Raw genomic sequence first — 15973 nt, 5'->3', positions numbered from 1 at the left:
TCCCATGTTCCCCAGCGCCGACCAATAGGAAGTAACAAAGTAAGAGGAGGCGGAACCTATTCCTGGTTTACCAATGGAAGCTCTAGATATTGCGGCCATCTCATCAGCGATTGGCCTAGTGGGGCTCGGCCAGGCAGGCCTCCGCCTCTCTACTTCCTGCCGCCAGAGACTCCGGATGCACTTCCGGCGTGTCTTCGCCTCCTCTTGCGCTCTCATGTTAATGGCGGGTGGCGTCTGCTGAGGGGGACGCAAATAACCGCTACCGGCACAGGGAAAGTCTCCCTGCCTGCCCCACTTCCTCTCGCCGCAAGTACTCGAGCTCGCCAGCATGTCCGTGGTGCCGCCCAATCGCTCACAAACCGGCTGGCCCCGGGGGGTCAACCAGTTCGGCAACAAGTACATCCAGCAGACCAAGCCCCTCACCCTGGAGCGCACCATCAACCTGTAAGTGCGGCCTGCCCTTAGCGCGCTGCATTCGCGGGCACACCCTTCCTCGTGAGAGCTCCCAAAGACTCCCGATCTTCTTCCGGCGCGCCCCCGGCCCTCGGCGGGCTTCACGCCTCCCCATCACCTCCACTCCCGCTCGCGAATGCGCGCCTTTCTAGATCCCACGGGCCCCTTCCTGGTCCTCGAGCGCCATGGGGTTAGAGTCCTACTTGAGAGGGTTTTCCTTTCCCGGAGAGAAGGCTTGCTCCCATGCTGCTGGATTCAGTCATAATAGGAAAATCCCAGGTTTGCTTTTGAACTCACCCCTTCCCCACGTCTCCAGAGGAAACCAACTGCAGAGCGTGGTGGTCATTCTTCCCGTCCTGTGTTTATGTTTTCACATCACGTATGTGGTATTGCTTTTGTGGGTTCTTATTTGATGTGAATGGTATAATGTTATCGTGTTTGAAGTTTTCACTTTTCTGTAGCAGTGAGCTTCCGAGAACTAGCCATAATGCATAGGTTTAGTTTTTTGTTTTTTTCTCTTAACGGCTTCATTGATATTTGAGCGCCAGAATACACCACATTTTATTCATGTGCTCAGGGCCATCTGGCTTGCCCTATGCATTCACCTGTCTTCTCTGCCGCTGCGACAGCAGCCAGGCCCCCAGCGGGCCCCAACTTGGGACGGTGCATACTGTTAAGGTTGGGCTTTCATTCAGAACGACCGTGGAGGGGACCAGCATGTAGCCCCAGAGAACCCATTGTGGGCTGCGTTTTTATTTTCAACACTTTTCTGTTTCAACCCTTCAAGCTACTGCATTTCGATGTCACTCTCAAAAGTTATCTCAAAACTATCAAAAGTTGCAGGTAATTGGCGTTGGAGTTCTGTCTTGCTCAAGAAATTGTCAGTATGCTCTTGCTCTCATTCTCTCTCTCTCTTTTTTAAAATCATTTCTGAGAGTTTCTGAGGCACCGTGGTGCTGACCCTAATGAAGGAAAGTGGTCAGTTTATGTTGGTCATGTTTAAAAGGTGCAAGGACTAGGCCGCCTGGATGGCTCAGTCGATTAAGCGTCTGCCTTCCGCTCAGGTCATGATCCCAGAGTGCTGGGATTGAGCCCCATGTTGGGCTCCCTGCACAGTGGGGAGCCTGCTTCTCCCTCTCCCTCAGCCTGCCGCTCTCCCTGCCTGTGCGCCGTCTCTCTCTCTGTAAATAAATAAAATCTTAAAAAAAGAGAGGTGCAAGGATTTATTGATACTGGTGTTTCCATGAGAAACTTGAGGTGTTTCTCTATTTTCCTTTCAAAGAAATGAACTTTTCCCCTTCAAAAGCAATTTGAAATAGAAGAAATGGTTGTTGTTATTGTTTTATTTGGCAAAACAGGTGCTGGCATGGAAATTTAGACAATAGAAATGTTGGGTTTATGAAATCTGTAGCTAGATGTGTGTATACAAGTTAATAACTCTAGCTATTACATTAAGATAATAGCAGTTTAATGTCGTATCCCGTCTTTAACACATCTTCATAAGATTCCCATGAAGTGGAAAAGGCAAATATTCTTTCTAAAAATGTGAAAGCACAGCTTCTGGATTACTTTGGTAATTAGGACTAGGTTTTGCAGTTTTCCCTTGATTTAACTTCGTTACTGGATCAGTTTGCATCAAGTTACTATGTAGAATTAACGTGGTGAAGTGTTTTTATTTTTGCTCCATTAAAGTTATGGGTTGATGAATTTACAGAGTGTTTCTTCTCCTGTATAAATATGGTGTTCAGAAAAAAAATCACTGTCGTGAACTCAGTTCATCTGGGTGAGTTGTAATCTAACCTGAAAACAAGTCCTTTTTCTCCCCTACTGTACTTTATTTTAGGAAGTATTGCATGAATGTCTACTTTTTACCAGGCACTGGGCATGACGCTGGGTGTACAGTGTTGAGGAAGTAAGATGTAATCCCTGCTTTGCAAAGTTCACAGTGTGATGGGAATAAAATGGATGTCTGGGCTGGCACTCTGATTTCATATCTGAAAATTCTCACATTTCATTTTGATGGCATCTCTTTATTGATTTGAGAGCTGGCTTTTTACAGTATAGATATGTACAGCTATCCTTAATTCTTTGTAACTCAAGTTGTGAAAACTAAATGTTAATACATAAAAAAAAATTGCCTGGCACATAGTACTGTATGAAATTATTGCTGCTAGGAATGATGTTAGATTCAGCGTTGGGTCCAGGGGAAAGTTCTTAAATTCTTTAAAGCATCCTGGAAATGGAATATGTTAGTTATTTTAGAGCTGCTTCATTCATGCCTAGAATCTGGCTTCAGTGTTAAGTTTTGACAACCTTGATTTGTTTACCTTTCAAGAATAGCTAAGTGGATTAATTATTTAGTTGTTGGCTTTTAATGTTAAGTCATTTTGATAGGGAATAGGCAGGTGTGGTCAAACGTTCTTACTCAAAGACTTACAATCAGAGGCGTCCTTACTGTAAGGGTTATGATTGGGGGGGTTACAAGGTGGTATGTTTGATTAAATATAAATATAAATATAAGATTTTTAACTATCTTTAAGGAAAAATTTGGTATTTACCAGGCAAGATGAAAACTGTCTTAAAATGAGCTATATTTTGAATTCTTGCTAGAGGAGGAGAGAATATTCAGATTAGATATGGTGGGCAAAGGATTTGAATGACGAGAAGGGAAGGATAAGGATATTGGATAGAACACATGCAGAAAGTTAAGGTTTATTTAGAAAAGAAAAGTTCATCGGAAGAGGAGAGGATTGTGGTACCAGTCAAGTCTAAGGATAGCTGACTGAGAGAAAAATAAGAGATGATGGAAGGTGGTGGCTTACCTTGTAGAAAAAGAGATACTAGTCTTTAGCACCCATAATTAATAGAATTTCTGATTACATTAGTAGAAGAGCCCCAAGGGGGTGTTAGCCAGGTTGGCAATGTTAGTCTAGCCACCGATCTAAAACCAGAGGATCACAGGATACCCAGATAGCCACTTTCTAAGCATTTGAGGGCCTTTAGGGGTGGTGTTATCTATACTTGAAAGTTCAGGTGTGGTGTAGCAACTTGATGTAGTGGAAGCTCTGGCCTTACAGTCCAAAGAGCTGGATTCTAGTATCTGCTGTCACATTAATTTGTGTAACTTTGGACAAAACCTGGTTCTCTGAGTACAGTATGAACACTTTTTTCCCTCCATAGTTTCTTTATACGTGTTTGGTATCTGTCATGGTAAATTATGGTCTTCAGTTCTCATGTTAGATATTTGTTTTTGGATCACAGGTACCCTCTTACCAATTATACTTTTGGTACAAAAGAGCCCCTCTATGAGAAGGACAGCTCTGTTGCAGCCAGATTTCAGCGCATGAGGGAGGAATTTGATAAAATTGGAATGAGAAGGACTGTAGAAGGGGTTCTGATTGTACATGAGCACCGGCTACCACATGTGTTACTGCTACAGCTGGGAACAACTTTCTTCAAATTGTAAGTGTCATTGGAAGTTAACAGCTAGACAACTTTTAATAGGACTGCTGCAGCTTTGGAAGACAATTTTAGACCTTAGTCATTTATTTCCTCAAACACTGCTGTTAATGGAATCTTTAGAAAGAGAAAATGATGTAATTTTTCCCCAGTGTAGTGCTCATTTATTCCTTATCTAGCAATCCACATGTTTCTATATATTGCTGTTAATAACTGAGCCTGATAGAAGCCCCGTGAAGCAAATTAATCCAAGTTGAATTTCCAGATGTCATTGTACCATTACTAAGAACAAGTGATGGTATTTCTTTCTTAGCATGAATTGTGTTTCCATTCTTAAAATGACTTGTATTTTTATAGATAACTGTTTAGTATTATCATTTAAACTCATAAATATCTCTGTGTTATACATTTAGTGCACAACTGTTTGACCAGATTGTACCAAAAAGAAAGATCTCAAATCCTTATTTTGGAATTCTTGAAGAATGCCCCATTCTTCAGACCTAAAGATTGTGATCCATTGCCTCTTTGGGCATTTCTAGAATCCATTATGACCAGATTACCTTCCAGAGAGAAGAGATTGGGATAGACTGGTGGCTGGAAGTTGTTATGGTACATATTTTGTTTGTTTAAAACAGGGTTTGTGCACTGTTAGTCTGGTGAATTAATATTATGAATTCAACTGTCTAGCACATTCTTACCCCTCCCTTTGACATTTGTTTGCTTTGATTGCCTTATGTGACATTGAAATATGTGTTACTCAGTTACATGATAGAAATAACTATTATTGTCTTCTTCCTGTTATCCTAAAATTGTTGTAATTTGAAAGCTGAAATTCTTAACCTTTGTACAGACCTGGTGGTGAACTTAACCCAGGAGAAGATGAAGTTGAAGGACTAAAACGCTTAATGACAGAGGTATTTCTCCATTTAACTCCTTCAGCGGTTTATCCTTGCCCATCTGAACACCATCAACTGAATGGATAATTAGGCTTTTTATCTTTTTAGCTTTTAAGTTTATTTTGAATAGTTTTCAATAAATAAACGACAGTGTCAGTACTATCTTTATTTTCTGTAAGTTGAAGTAGAACTTACTTTTAACATTTTTTTCCATTGAACTGTTGATGTAACAATAATGGTTAATAAAAGCCAACATTTATTGAGTACTTACTGTGCTAGGCACTGTTCTGAGTGCTTTATATACAGTAGCTCCTTCAGCCCATCACAACAGCCCTAGGGAGAAGTACTATTATTAATCCCATTTTACTGATAGGGAAACTGGGCACAGAGGGTTCAAGTAACTTGCTTGATGTTTATAGCTAGTATGTCATGGAGCTGGAAATTGGAATGCAGTTAGTTTTGTTGCAGTGTAGGCCAGTATAGGATTTTGACAAGAATGATTCCTGTTAAAAAGCTATTTTCATTTCTTCACTTATCTTTTAAGCTTTACCCAAATTTTGCTACCATTTAAAAGTCACTCTGATGTCTGTCTTTAAAAACTTGAGGCCAAATGCATAGATGCTCCAGGTTTTGAAATTGCAGGTGGTTTTTATTATTAATTATTTTTCTTTTTTTTTAGCATGCACTCCTTCCCTCTTTAATTACAAAACTGATACACATTCTGGTAAAAAACCTTGGCAAATGCAGAAAAGCAGAAGGAGAAACAAAGCTAAAATCACCTGTAATTCTACCACTTTGACCTGTTGGTTTATCTTTACAGTATTTTTTAAAGTGCATTATACCTTTTAAATATTGTGCTGTGCTTGATCTTCCGTTTACATGTGGTTGATTGAACCTACTTGCTTAACTCAGCTGCTTCTCAGAAATCCACCAAAAAGGAAGTAAAGGGTTTTTAAAAGATAGAAATTCGGTAGGATTGAAGGAGTTTAAGATGAGACCATTGCAAAAAAAAATTTTTAGAAGCTAGAAAAGCAGATGGGCAAATCACATCTCACTTAGCGGAAACCTCAGCCTGGCAGGCGTTAGTTCTGGACCTAGCACTTAATAACACCACAAAGGCTTTGGAATTGGAAGTGCCAGGTGCTCATTAAAGTCGGAGCATGCATGGACTGGAAACTGGATTGATTGAAAGTCTGTATTTCTATATCTAGATTGTCTTCCCCCACTCTTTCCAGTTAGATAAAGATTAGCTGGTGATTGATTGTCAGTAGAGATTGGCTCAGAGAACACTAAGCTATGAAAAAGTAGAAAGGATGAGGAGAATAAATGAGAGTTTACATCCTGAATAGTGAGACTTCTAGATTTCTACTATGCTGATATAATTGTGACAACTAGGCTTACATACCCCAGGCTGAAGTTTGGAGGTTTTATTTCTGGAGAAAATGATCAGTCCAAAAAAAACCCCTCCATATGATGATATTTGGGAATCTTCCCAAAGAATAGTGTGGCCCTATCACTCAGAGGTGACAGCTAAGCATCTTAGTGCTTCACCCTTAATTGTGAGCCAGGCTTTTGGAGAAAGTGTCTTAACAAAAACAGATCAAAAGAAGCAAATGGAACTCAACAGAAACAGAATTCAGCAATCAGTAAAATTATAATTAATATTCTTGTGTGATGAGGTGATACAACTCATCTGTGGAACACTGGGCCATCAAAAAGACTATTCAGCCAACAAGAAAGAACCCATGAGTATTTAAAAAGTGTTAGCAGAAACAAAACATTCAGTAGAGGGTTAAAAGATTGAATTGAGGAAATCTAGAAAGTAGGATGAAAAGGTAAAACAAAGGTGAGAAAAGATAAAATTAATGAGTCATTCTAGAAGGACCAGTATAGATTATAAATAGAGCAGAGGAAGAATATCAAAGCAGTAATTCAAGAAAATTTCCTAAACTTAAAGAACGTGAGTTTTCAGATCGAAAAGACCTACTGGCCTGCCCTCTATAATGAATGTTAAAAGATCCATGCAAAGACATATCATCATGAAAGTTTAAATCAATAAGGATAAAGAGAAGATCCTAAAAACTTCCAAAATTGGGGAATGGGGGGAGACATGAGTTAAATACAAAGCATCAACAGAAATGATATTGACTTCCTAGAAATAATACCAGAAGTTAAAGGGTTTTGTAACATGCCTTCATAATTCTGAGAGAGCATGATTTCTGCTATAGTAATCAAACCATAAATCAAGTGTGCAGGTAGGATTATTTCCAGACATACAGAGTTTCCAGAAATATATCTCTTGTAACTTCTCAGGAAGCTACTAGAGGGTGTTCACCACCAAAATGAAAGGAAAAACTAAAAAGATACAGGATTCAGAATATGGAGAGGATCTACCAACACGGGAGAAAGGCAGAGGGAAGCCTTAGGACTCCAGTTGTGGAGGCAGGGTTGAGAGCATCTACAGACTGGAGGAGGGTGATAGAAAGCGTCTTCTTAGGAAAAAATGAAATTGACAGAATAATTGACATTTGAATTGAGAAGAAATTGAAGTTCTTGGGAGAATGTGGAGATGAAGTGGTGATAGTGAATGATGTATGAAGCAATTATTAACTAAAAAAAAGGACAGTTGTGTAGTAAAAAATGCAGTTGTAGTTTACTAAACACTCTGGTGTGTCTAAGTCACCTAGTCACAGTAATTTAAATACTGAATGTAGACTTAACCAAATATTGATAATGGGAGGATGGTGGAAGAGAAAGTATGACTGGAGGATATAGTTTTAAGATCCAAATTCTCACTCACAGTAAAGGGTGTTGCTTTTTTCTTTAGGTTTATAAAAATGTAAAGTAATCAAGAAATGACCAAAAAGAATGCATGGAGAGTATAACTGTAGTGGAGAAACCTGATAAACAGTACCTCAGCCAGCTGATCAAGGTTAACTTCAGTGAAAAGTCACGTCTATATAATATGCCCTTGGTATGATGTGATGAGAATGGTACTTTAGTTTGGTGGTCTTCCTCTCCAGACTCCCCAAAATCCATAATCCCAGTCTGATTGAGGGGCATGTTATAAAATATCTGATTAGTATTCTTTAAAACTGTGAAGATCATCAAAAACAAGGAAGCTGAGAAACTGTTACAGTCTATAGGAAAAATTATAATTTAATGTAATGTAGTAGCTTAGAGGAGATTCTGGGACAGGAAAGTTAAAAACCAAGGATATCTGAATAAAGTATTCACTTTCAGTTAATAAAGTAGCAGTACTGGTTCATTAGTTGTGACAAATGTGCTGTGCTAGTGTTAGATGTTAATAGGGGAAACTAGGTGTGGGATACATAGGAAATTTGTACCATCTTTGCATTTTTTTTCTGTAAATCTGAAACTAAAAGTTTGGTTTTTTGTTTGTTTCAAGTTTTTATTTAAATTCTAGTTAGTTAACATATAGTGTTTATAGTTTTAGGAGTAGAATTTAGTGATTCATCACTTACACATAATACCCAGTGCTCATCACAAGTGTCCTTAATACCCATCTTCCATCTAGCCCCCCCGCCCCACCTCCTCCCCTCCAGCAACCCTCTGAAACTAAAACAGTTTCTTTAAAAACAAGGCAAATGCTTGTAAAAATAGAGGCGAGTGTGGGGGAAAACCACTAAGAGTTGAAAGTCGTAGCCAGTGGAAATGGGGAAAGTGAGACGGAACTGCTCTTTGCTATTATAGACCTTGTAGAACCATGTTTGACCAATTAAAACATATAGAGTATAATTTTGATTAAAATAAGTTTAATATTATGCCACACAGATTTATGAAAATGAAAGTTTTTTCTATAATTTAGTTAGGTGGTGATTTACACAAGCTACAGCTTGATTCTAGAAAAACTATCATATGTATGGCATTGGCTCATGTAAGATATTGGCCACCTTTGGTGTTTCATGTGTGGCCAGGGCATAACAACGGATTTGTTGGTCCTGTATAGTTATGTTGATGCTAGATTGCCATTTTGGAACTAATAGTTATGTCTTGGGCCAAGGGACATAGGTAATAATAGACAAGAAATTATAAAGAGTAAATCTATATCTTTACAAAAGAAAGATATTCATGGGGAGGCATATTCAGTTGTTTACTGGCTGTATTATTTCTTTTTGACAGATACTGGGTCGTCAAGATGGAGTCCTGCAAGACTGGGTCATTGATGACTGCATTGGTAACTGGTGGAGGCCAAATTTTGAACCTCCTCAGGTCCGTGCTCATTTCTGTTTGCTGGGCATTTGGGGAAGTAGAAAACTACTTTAATTTCAGCTTTTTGCAAAGAGTATAGCAAAATTTGACTCTCTCTCATTAATTCAGATACAAAATTTTAAAACCAAGCATTTTTTTCTTTTAAAGGAAAATTTCACACATACAAAAGTAGGAATAATAAAAGTACATGAATCCCATTACCTGTCCTCCACCTTCAACAGTTAGCAACTCATGATCAGACTTCACCCGGCACTCCTTTTCTCCTGTCCTCACTTTGCATTATTTTGGAGCAAATCCTAGGTATAATGTCAAATGTAAATATTTCAGTATGTGTCTCTAATACATAAGGGTCTCTTTAAAAACACAACACAGTACACATTCTCACACTAAGAGTAAGAAATTATTCCATAATATCATTAAATATGTGTATCTCTGACTAGTTTCAAGTTTTCATTTTGTTTTCTAATTTGTTTAAATTAGGATAGTCTCTTAAGTCTCTTTTGGCCGGTCAGTTTCCTAGTTCTCTCTTTTTTTTCCCTCATCATTTATTTGTTAATGAAAACAAGCTTTATAAGTCCTTTGTGTTCCCGTTGCTGATTGCATCTGCCTGTTGTCATTGAACATGTAGTTCTTTTGCTTCTGTCCTATAAACCTCTAGTTAGATCAAGTGACTGGATTTGGCTGGTGGGGGAGTACAAGGCTCACAATAGGTGGTAAATAGTTTATTTCTGCATAATAAATTACCCCCAAACTTAGCAGCTTAAGACAGCAGACATTCGTTATATTCATTTCTTAGGGTCAGGCGTCTGGGAGCTGCCTAGCTGGGTGGTTCTGGCTCATGGTCTCTCATGAAGTTATGGTCAGGCTGTCAGCTGGGATTGCATCACCTCAAGGCCGGGCTGGGGCTGAAGGATCTGATCCCGTCTTCACACATGTGTTTGTTAGCAGGCCTTTCTTCCTGCGCTGTCAGACCGAAGGCTTTACTTCCTTGTTGGGTATTGATCTCAGGCCCCTCTCTGTTACCATGAGAGCGTCTCCATAGGGTGACTCCCAGTAAGGCAGCTGGCTTCCCCTAGAGCTCGAGATCCGAGGTGGAGACAGTGACAGAGAGCATGCCCATGTAGAAAGCTGTGGTCTGTGTAACCTAATTTTGGCAGTGACATACCATCACTTCGGCTATATGCTATTGGTCACACAAGCCAACATAGTACATTGTGGGAAGAGACTACATAAAGGTGTGGATGCCAGGAGACAGGAGCCATTGGGTGTCATCTTGGGATGGCCCTCAAAGACAGTATCATGCACTTACATCAGAAGTTTTATAATGTCTGGTTGTCTCTTTTTGTAATGTTAGCAGCTCATTATAATAGTTTCTTGGGCTTATTAATTCATTAGGGTTATGATCCTTTTATTAAGGGAAACTTCTCTCAACGCCGTGGAAGCTGGTGCTAGTACTCACTACCTGAGGTATAATTTGTGTAGGAAAGAATAGATGCTTCTTTTCAGAAGAATGAGTTAATTTATTAGTATCCTTCAAAGACTTCATTCAAAAGAAAGAATAAGACAAAGACTTGGGTACAGATAGTTTGTTTGGAAAGTGATCCCAGGAAGCAGGAGACTGACGAGACTGATGGGAGAGGGAGATCAGAAACAGCAGTGGTCAAAAAAAAGAAGGGCACGTAATTTTATTATAGCTGTGGGCAACTGGGTTGATCCTGCTAAGGGCTGTGAAGACCATGTGGAATGTACCTTAAAATTGTTCCATTAGAAGGACGGAAGGCTGGAGACTCCTGCCCCGTTGGGTGAGGGTCGTATTAACTCCCTTGCACTTTCATATTGAGTCAGAACACTGGTTGTGAGATTTTCTGGGGCTTTGGAAACGCTTTGAGGCTGAAAAGCAGAGAGAGAGAGACAGTGGCAGCAAGCTGGGAGCTTTCTGGCACTTTCCAGAACAGCTGGAAATCTGAGGTGGGATGAGATCTGAGGTGGGTGGTGATGAGGGGCACTAAAAGCATCTGGTTCAGTGACCTTTTAAAGTGTCCTGTGACCTCATGGATTTAAATACATTCGTTGTATTTTAATCCATTGTGATGATTAATAATGGTACTGAGCTAAAATTTTCTTATGTTTAACTGATGGGAGCCTCTGATCCCGAATCCTGTTGACAAGGCTCTATGACTTAGATAGTTTCTTTGCATGACAAGATGTTCCAGGTTAAGAATTGTATAAAGTATCAACCAAGCAAAAGATGATTATGTCTGTCCTCTTCCTTCTGACTCTCTAGTATAGCTGAGGGATAGGAAGAGAAGGCGCCGTGGAAGCTGGTGCTAGTACTCACTACCTGAAAATTGTCTTGGCTTTAAGAAAGTACAATTTCATCTGGAAATAGTGAAGTTCCTGGTCCAAAGATACATAGAACGATTATTGTTAATGGTTTTTTTTTTTTTTTTTGTTTCTGAACATTCTTTGATTAAATTGGAAGCTCAGTAATAAGACAAAAGTTTTCCAGGCTACTCTCTGAATACTCTCATTCATCTCCCTTACCAAAGTCCACTGACTGAACCCTAGGGTTGGTTCTGCTAGCATGAGATAATAACGTAAGCATTGTGTGTTTATTTAATACACTTGGAGTATTGGTTATGTGTCAGCAGGAAAAGAGCATGACACCATCTCCCTGTCTTGTATAAAGTGCAGTTGGCTTAAAAAAACTCCCAAGATGAAGACTGGAGAAGAAAGTATTAAAAGAAAAGGGACATATAGCCACGAGTAGAAGAAAATTGCGGTAATGCCAGTCACTTTGGTTTGGTCATGGTTTAGGAGCTTTTGTTGTATGTGAACTACAGGTCTCATGTAGCCTGTGTTGTTCAAACTTTTACTCACCAGTTTGTCATTGCCAGTGTGCCTAGTTTTCATGATTGTGTTGTCTTCAAAGCCTGGGACAGTTGTCTTCATTCATCATACCTTAGGGATGGCTCTGGTGTATCATTATTCTAACTTGAATACTGGGTTATCCAATGGGGTAGCATAGTGGGGAAAAAATAGGCTTTTATCGTTAAATAAGGGTTGAATAGATGAGGTTGAATCTTGGTGTCACTACTTAGTTGTGGAGTCTTGGGAAAGACATGTAGCTTCTCAGTTTAAGTTCTTACATAAAATGCGGGTGATGTTTCCTCCTTTTGGCCGCCTCTGTTTTATCCTACTCTCCCCTTGTATCTGTTTTCAGCACTTTCCAATTCCCCTGCCCTCAAATAAAACTCCCAAAGCCAAAGTAGATTTTTCTGAATGTATGTGGGGAGGTGCTCAGGTGAGTTCTCTATCTCCACCTTTTCAGATTCACTATGCCAGAATTCTTCTTTCTGAGGTAGCAACCTCCCCTCTCTAATTCTCTTTAGAATTCCTTAAGTTCTCCAAAATATTTTCTCCATTTTCACAAGCAACTTGACTCTAGCTGACAGGACCTCACTGAGACTACTCATCTGGTGTTCCTGAAATGTGTGTCTGGGCTGTGTGTGTGTGTGTGTGTGTGTGTGTGTGTGTGTGTGGCATTGTTGGGGGAGGAGTGTCTTGTCAGATACCTCATAGGCCATATTTAAACTTCTAATATAGTAAACTTCATTGGGTTGTAAATTTCTCAAGCTGTAAATCCTATGACTACATATTTAATTGACTTGAATGGTTGAATGGTTTATTACTCATTATGTTGTATTTATTAAGCATTTTATCTATTAGAACATCTGTTAGGTACCAGGTTCTGGTAAAGGGAAGACTAGAAAGAGTTCTGTTTCTCCCAGCAGTTCATGCTATATTGGAAAGAAATATAAAGAAATAAATGAAACCACAGGATACATGTTAAAATTGTGTTGGGATTATGAGGAACTTGGTCTCAGAGGGTTGATACTTGATCTTAACTTCTGAAGTGGGAAAAGTTGATAAGTAAAGGCATGGAGGTATGAGGGATATTTTGGCAAATACAAATTATTCTCTTTTGTGATTTTAGTACCCATATATTCCTGCACATATTACAAAACCTAAGGAACATAAGAAGTTGTTTTTGGTTCAACTTCAAGAGAAGGGTAAGTTATTTTGTTTTTGAATGCAGCCATCTGAAAACTTTTGTAGAGTAATTTCAAGAATACTTTTATTTGTATTTTCTTCAAGTTCCTTGAATTTTTGGATTTATTGTGAAAATTAAAAGAAAATAAAAACATACTATGTATGTACAGAATTAACTAGTGTTTTTTTTTAAAGATTTTATTTGTTTTTTAAAGATTTTATCTTGTTTGTTTATTTTTTAAAGATTTTATTTATTTGAGAGAGAGTGTCAGCGCCATTGTAAGCGGGGAGCGGCAGAGGGAGAGAGAGAATCTCAAGTGGACTCCAAACTAGTGCAGAGGCCTGAGCCGAAATCAAGAGTCAAACGCTTAACCCACTGGAGCCACCCAGGCACCCCAGAATTAACTAGTTCTTCTCATAGATGTGCCTGCCAGTTATGCTATTGGGGGAAGAGTAAATTTAACTAGAGTCTAAAATACCAGATTGTAGTGTTTTAAAATACCTGTTGAGCTTCTGGTACTGCTATTCACATTGTGATAAACTGAAACTTTTATGGGACAGAGGAATTAATTTTTTAAATACCATCTTAGGCTTGTACATTTTAACAAATAATTATTTCTTGTCATAGTCTTAAAATGAAATATTAAAATAAATTACAAACCCAGAGGCTCTGCTCTTCTCCCGTTGTTCCCAGGGCCAGCACTTAGAAGATGCTCTCACTTGTTAACAGCACTAACTATGGGGGTACCTGGGTGGCTCAGTTGGCTAGGCATCTGCCTTTGGCTTTGGCCTGGGATCAGGGTCTTGGGATCGAGCCCTGCATCATGCTCCTTGCTCAGCGGGGAGCCTGCTTCTCCCTCTCCCTCTGCCTGCTGCTCTCCCTGCTTGTGCTCTCTCCTTCTCAAATAAATGAATAAAATCTTTAAAAAAAAAAACAAAACCCAACAACACTGACTATGAACTTTGCTTGAAAGATAACAGCCAAAATATATTAAAGAGAACTATCTTTTTCCTCAAAAGTTTCTCAAATGTAAAACTGGTGATTACTTTATAAATGAATTTTAAGCAGTGATTATGTGAGAATTTATAGAAAATGAATACTGTTTTGTTTTGTTTTAGCCTTGTTTGCAGTCCCTAAAAATTACAAGCTTGTAGCTGCACCGTTGTTTGAATTGTATGACAATGCACCAGGATATGGACCCATCATTTCTAGTCTCCCTCAGCTTCTGAGCAGGTATGGAAAGTTGAACTTTTGTGGCTGATTCATCTAAATTGCTTGATTTAAAATATTCTGAGCTGCTTGAGAAGGGATAGTTATGAATTTTGGTCTTTAAGGAAACTAAGACTGTAGATCGATTCTTAGTTCATGTACAAGCCATAGATTAAATATGACTGACTAAAATTAATATCCCCAGACTCCAAGTTGCAGCATGACATTCTGGTATTTGGGTGAGTGCTCTTCCCCATATCTGATATCTTTGTCACTAAGTCTGAAGTCTTTATTAAAAGAAGAGATGGTAAAATGGCAGTCAGCACTGTATAATAAAATTGAGGGGAATTATCTATATGAAAATGTGGAGAATTGAATCTCTTGGTGTAATATGTTCTCTTTCCTCTTTGAAATGTGTTATGTTTAGGTCTACTGTACATGGAGTTTGGTTTTTTGTTTTGTTTTTTGCAGATAGAGGTATAAGAAATGCATTTTTAAAAAAAGTTGACATACTGGTTGAGGTCCTTAGAGTCTTCTGTAGATAGGAGTCACAGAGCAATGTGGTGGCTAAGAATATAGATGCTATGGGTAGCGTTTGGATTTGAATTCCACCTTTAATAACTTCCTGGCAAGCGATTATACCTATTTGCTTATTTCTTCACCTGTGAATCAGGGTAGTAGTCCCCACTTCATAGAATTGTGAGGAGCAAGTAAAAAAATGCATGTAAACTGCTTAGGACAGTGCCAGGCACCTGGTAAATGCTTAAAAAATATGAGTTCAAAAACCGTCCCAGTAGTGATTTTGGCCTTCTGTGAAAACTTGTTGAGTATGAAATTGATTCTTTCCATTTTGTTACACTAATCAAACTATCTTTTGCTCCTCTTCTTTGGTCTGCTGATGGGTTAAAAGTAGAAGTATGAGATTTGAAAAAGAGTCATAGAAAACATTTATTTGGACACCACTTATCAGGTATCAGGAACTATGCTGAGTGGCATAATACAATAAAGCATAAAAATTTTCCTTATCTCAAGGAACTTGTTAGTGGATAATTAATCAAATGTACAACTGATAAATTTTTTTAATTGTAAGTATTCAACAGCACTAGTATTTAATGTCTAAGACGAGACAGGTGAGAGAAAAGGATGTTTTGATGTAGAAAATGCCAAAAATGTCAAGGGAGGGTAGAAGTGTCCAAGTTTTCTCTATCATCTAAGATAAAAAAACTTTGTGAATAATGCTCTTTTTAATAAAGATATTGTTCTTTCTAAAATTCAGGTTCAATTTTATATACAACTGAATTCCTGCACAGTGGAGAAGTAAAAGAAGCCGTCTCTGTGAGCACAGCTATACACAGTGTAGAATAAACATGGTAGAAAAGTTGTTTTTTGTTTTTTATCTCTTTCCCAATCCCTAAATTGCTACCTACTTCTGTTGTTTGAATAGTAAAGTTACTATGAAGAACTAGATAGTGGCGTAAACAAATGTGATAATGTTTAATTTACTTTTTGGTTCTACGCATACTTTTTTGTACAACATTAAAGAATATGAACTTCTTTCTATTTGTATTTTTTTTTTTAATTTTCACATTAAACGTGTAAAATTCTTACAGGTGAGGACAGTTTTTTTTCCCCCTGCTCCTAGGCTGGTGATGTTAAGAGACAATGTCAG

At 38.6% G+C, this 15973-nt stretch overlaps 1 protein-coding gene across 1 annotated transcript; it reads left to right on the top strand.

Moving 5' to 3' along the window:
• The first annotated feature begins 175 nt into the window (after window positions 1–175).
• On the top strand, window positions 176–15858 carry NUDT21 (nudix hydrolase 21). Its single transcript, XM_045806823.1, has 7 exons — window positions 176–444; window positions 3715–3915; window positions 4763–4826; window positions 8952–9041; window positions 13039–13114; window positions 14214–14328; window positions 15581–15858. Exons 1-7 carry the CDS (start codon window positions 329–331, stop codon window positions 15600–15602), a joined length of 684 nt encoding a protein of 227 aa, XP_045662779.1. The 5' UTR covers window positions 176–328; the 3' UTR covers window positions 15603–15858.
• The last annotated feature ends 115 nt before the right edge of the window (window positions 15859–15973 follow it).

Source organism: Ursus americanus, chromosome 21 (assembly GCF_024610735.1).
Source record: "Ursus americanus isolate L20-20 chromosome 21, mUrsAme1.1.p, whole genome shotgun sequence".
In the NCBI taxonomy this organism is placed as follows: Eukaryota; Metazoa; Chordata; class Mammalia; order Carnivora; family Ursidae; genus Ursus; species Ursus americanus.
Note: the sequence above shows the minus strand (reverse complement) of the source record. Positions and strands in the feature narration are given on the sequence as shown.

Coding starts and splice junctions, on each gene's coding strand:
- NUDT21 (XM_045806823.1), top strand. CDS start 329: ATGTCCGTGGTGCCGCCCAATCGCTCACAAACCGGCTGGCCCCGGGGG. Junction 9,042..13,038: donor CAAATTTTGAACCTCCTCAG/GTCCGTGCTCAT, acceptor TTGTGATTTTAG/TACCCATATATTCCTGCACA. Junction 13,115..14,213: donor GGTTCAACTTCAAGAGAAGG/GTAAGTTATTTT, acceptor GTTTTGTTTTAG/CCTTGTTTGCAGTCCCTAAA.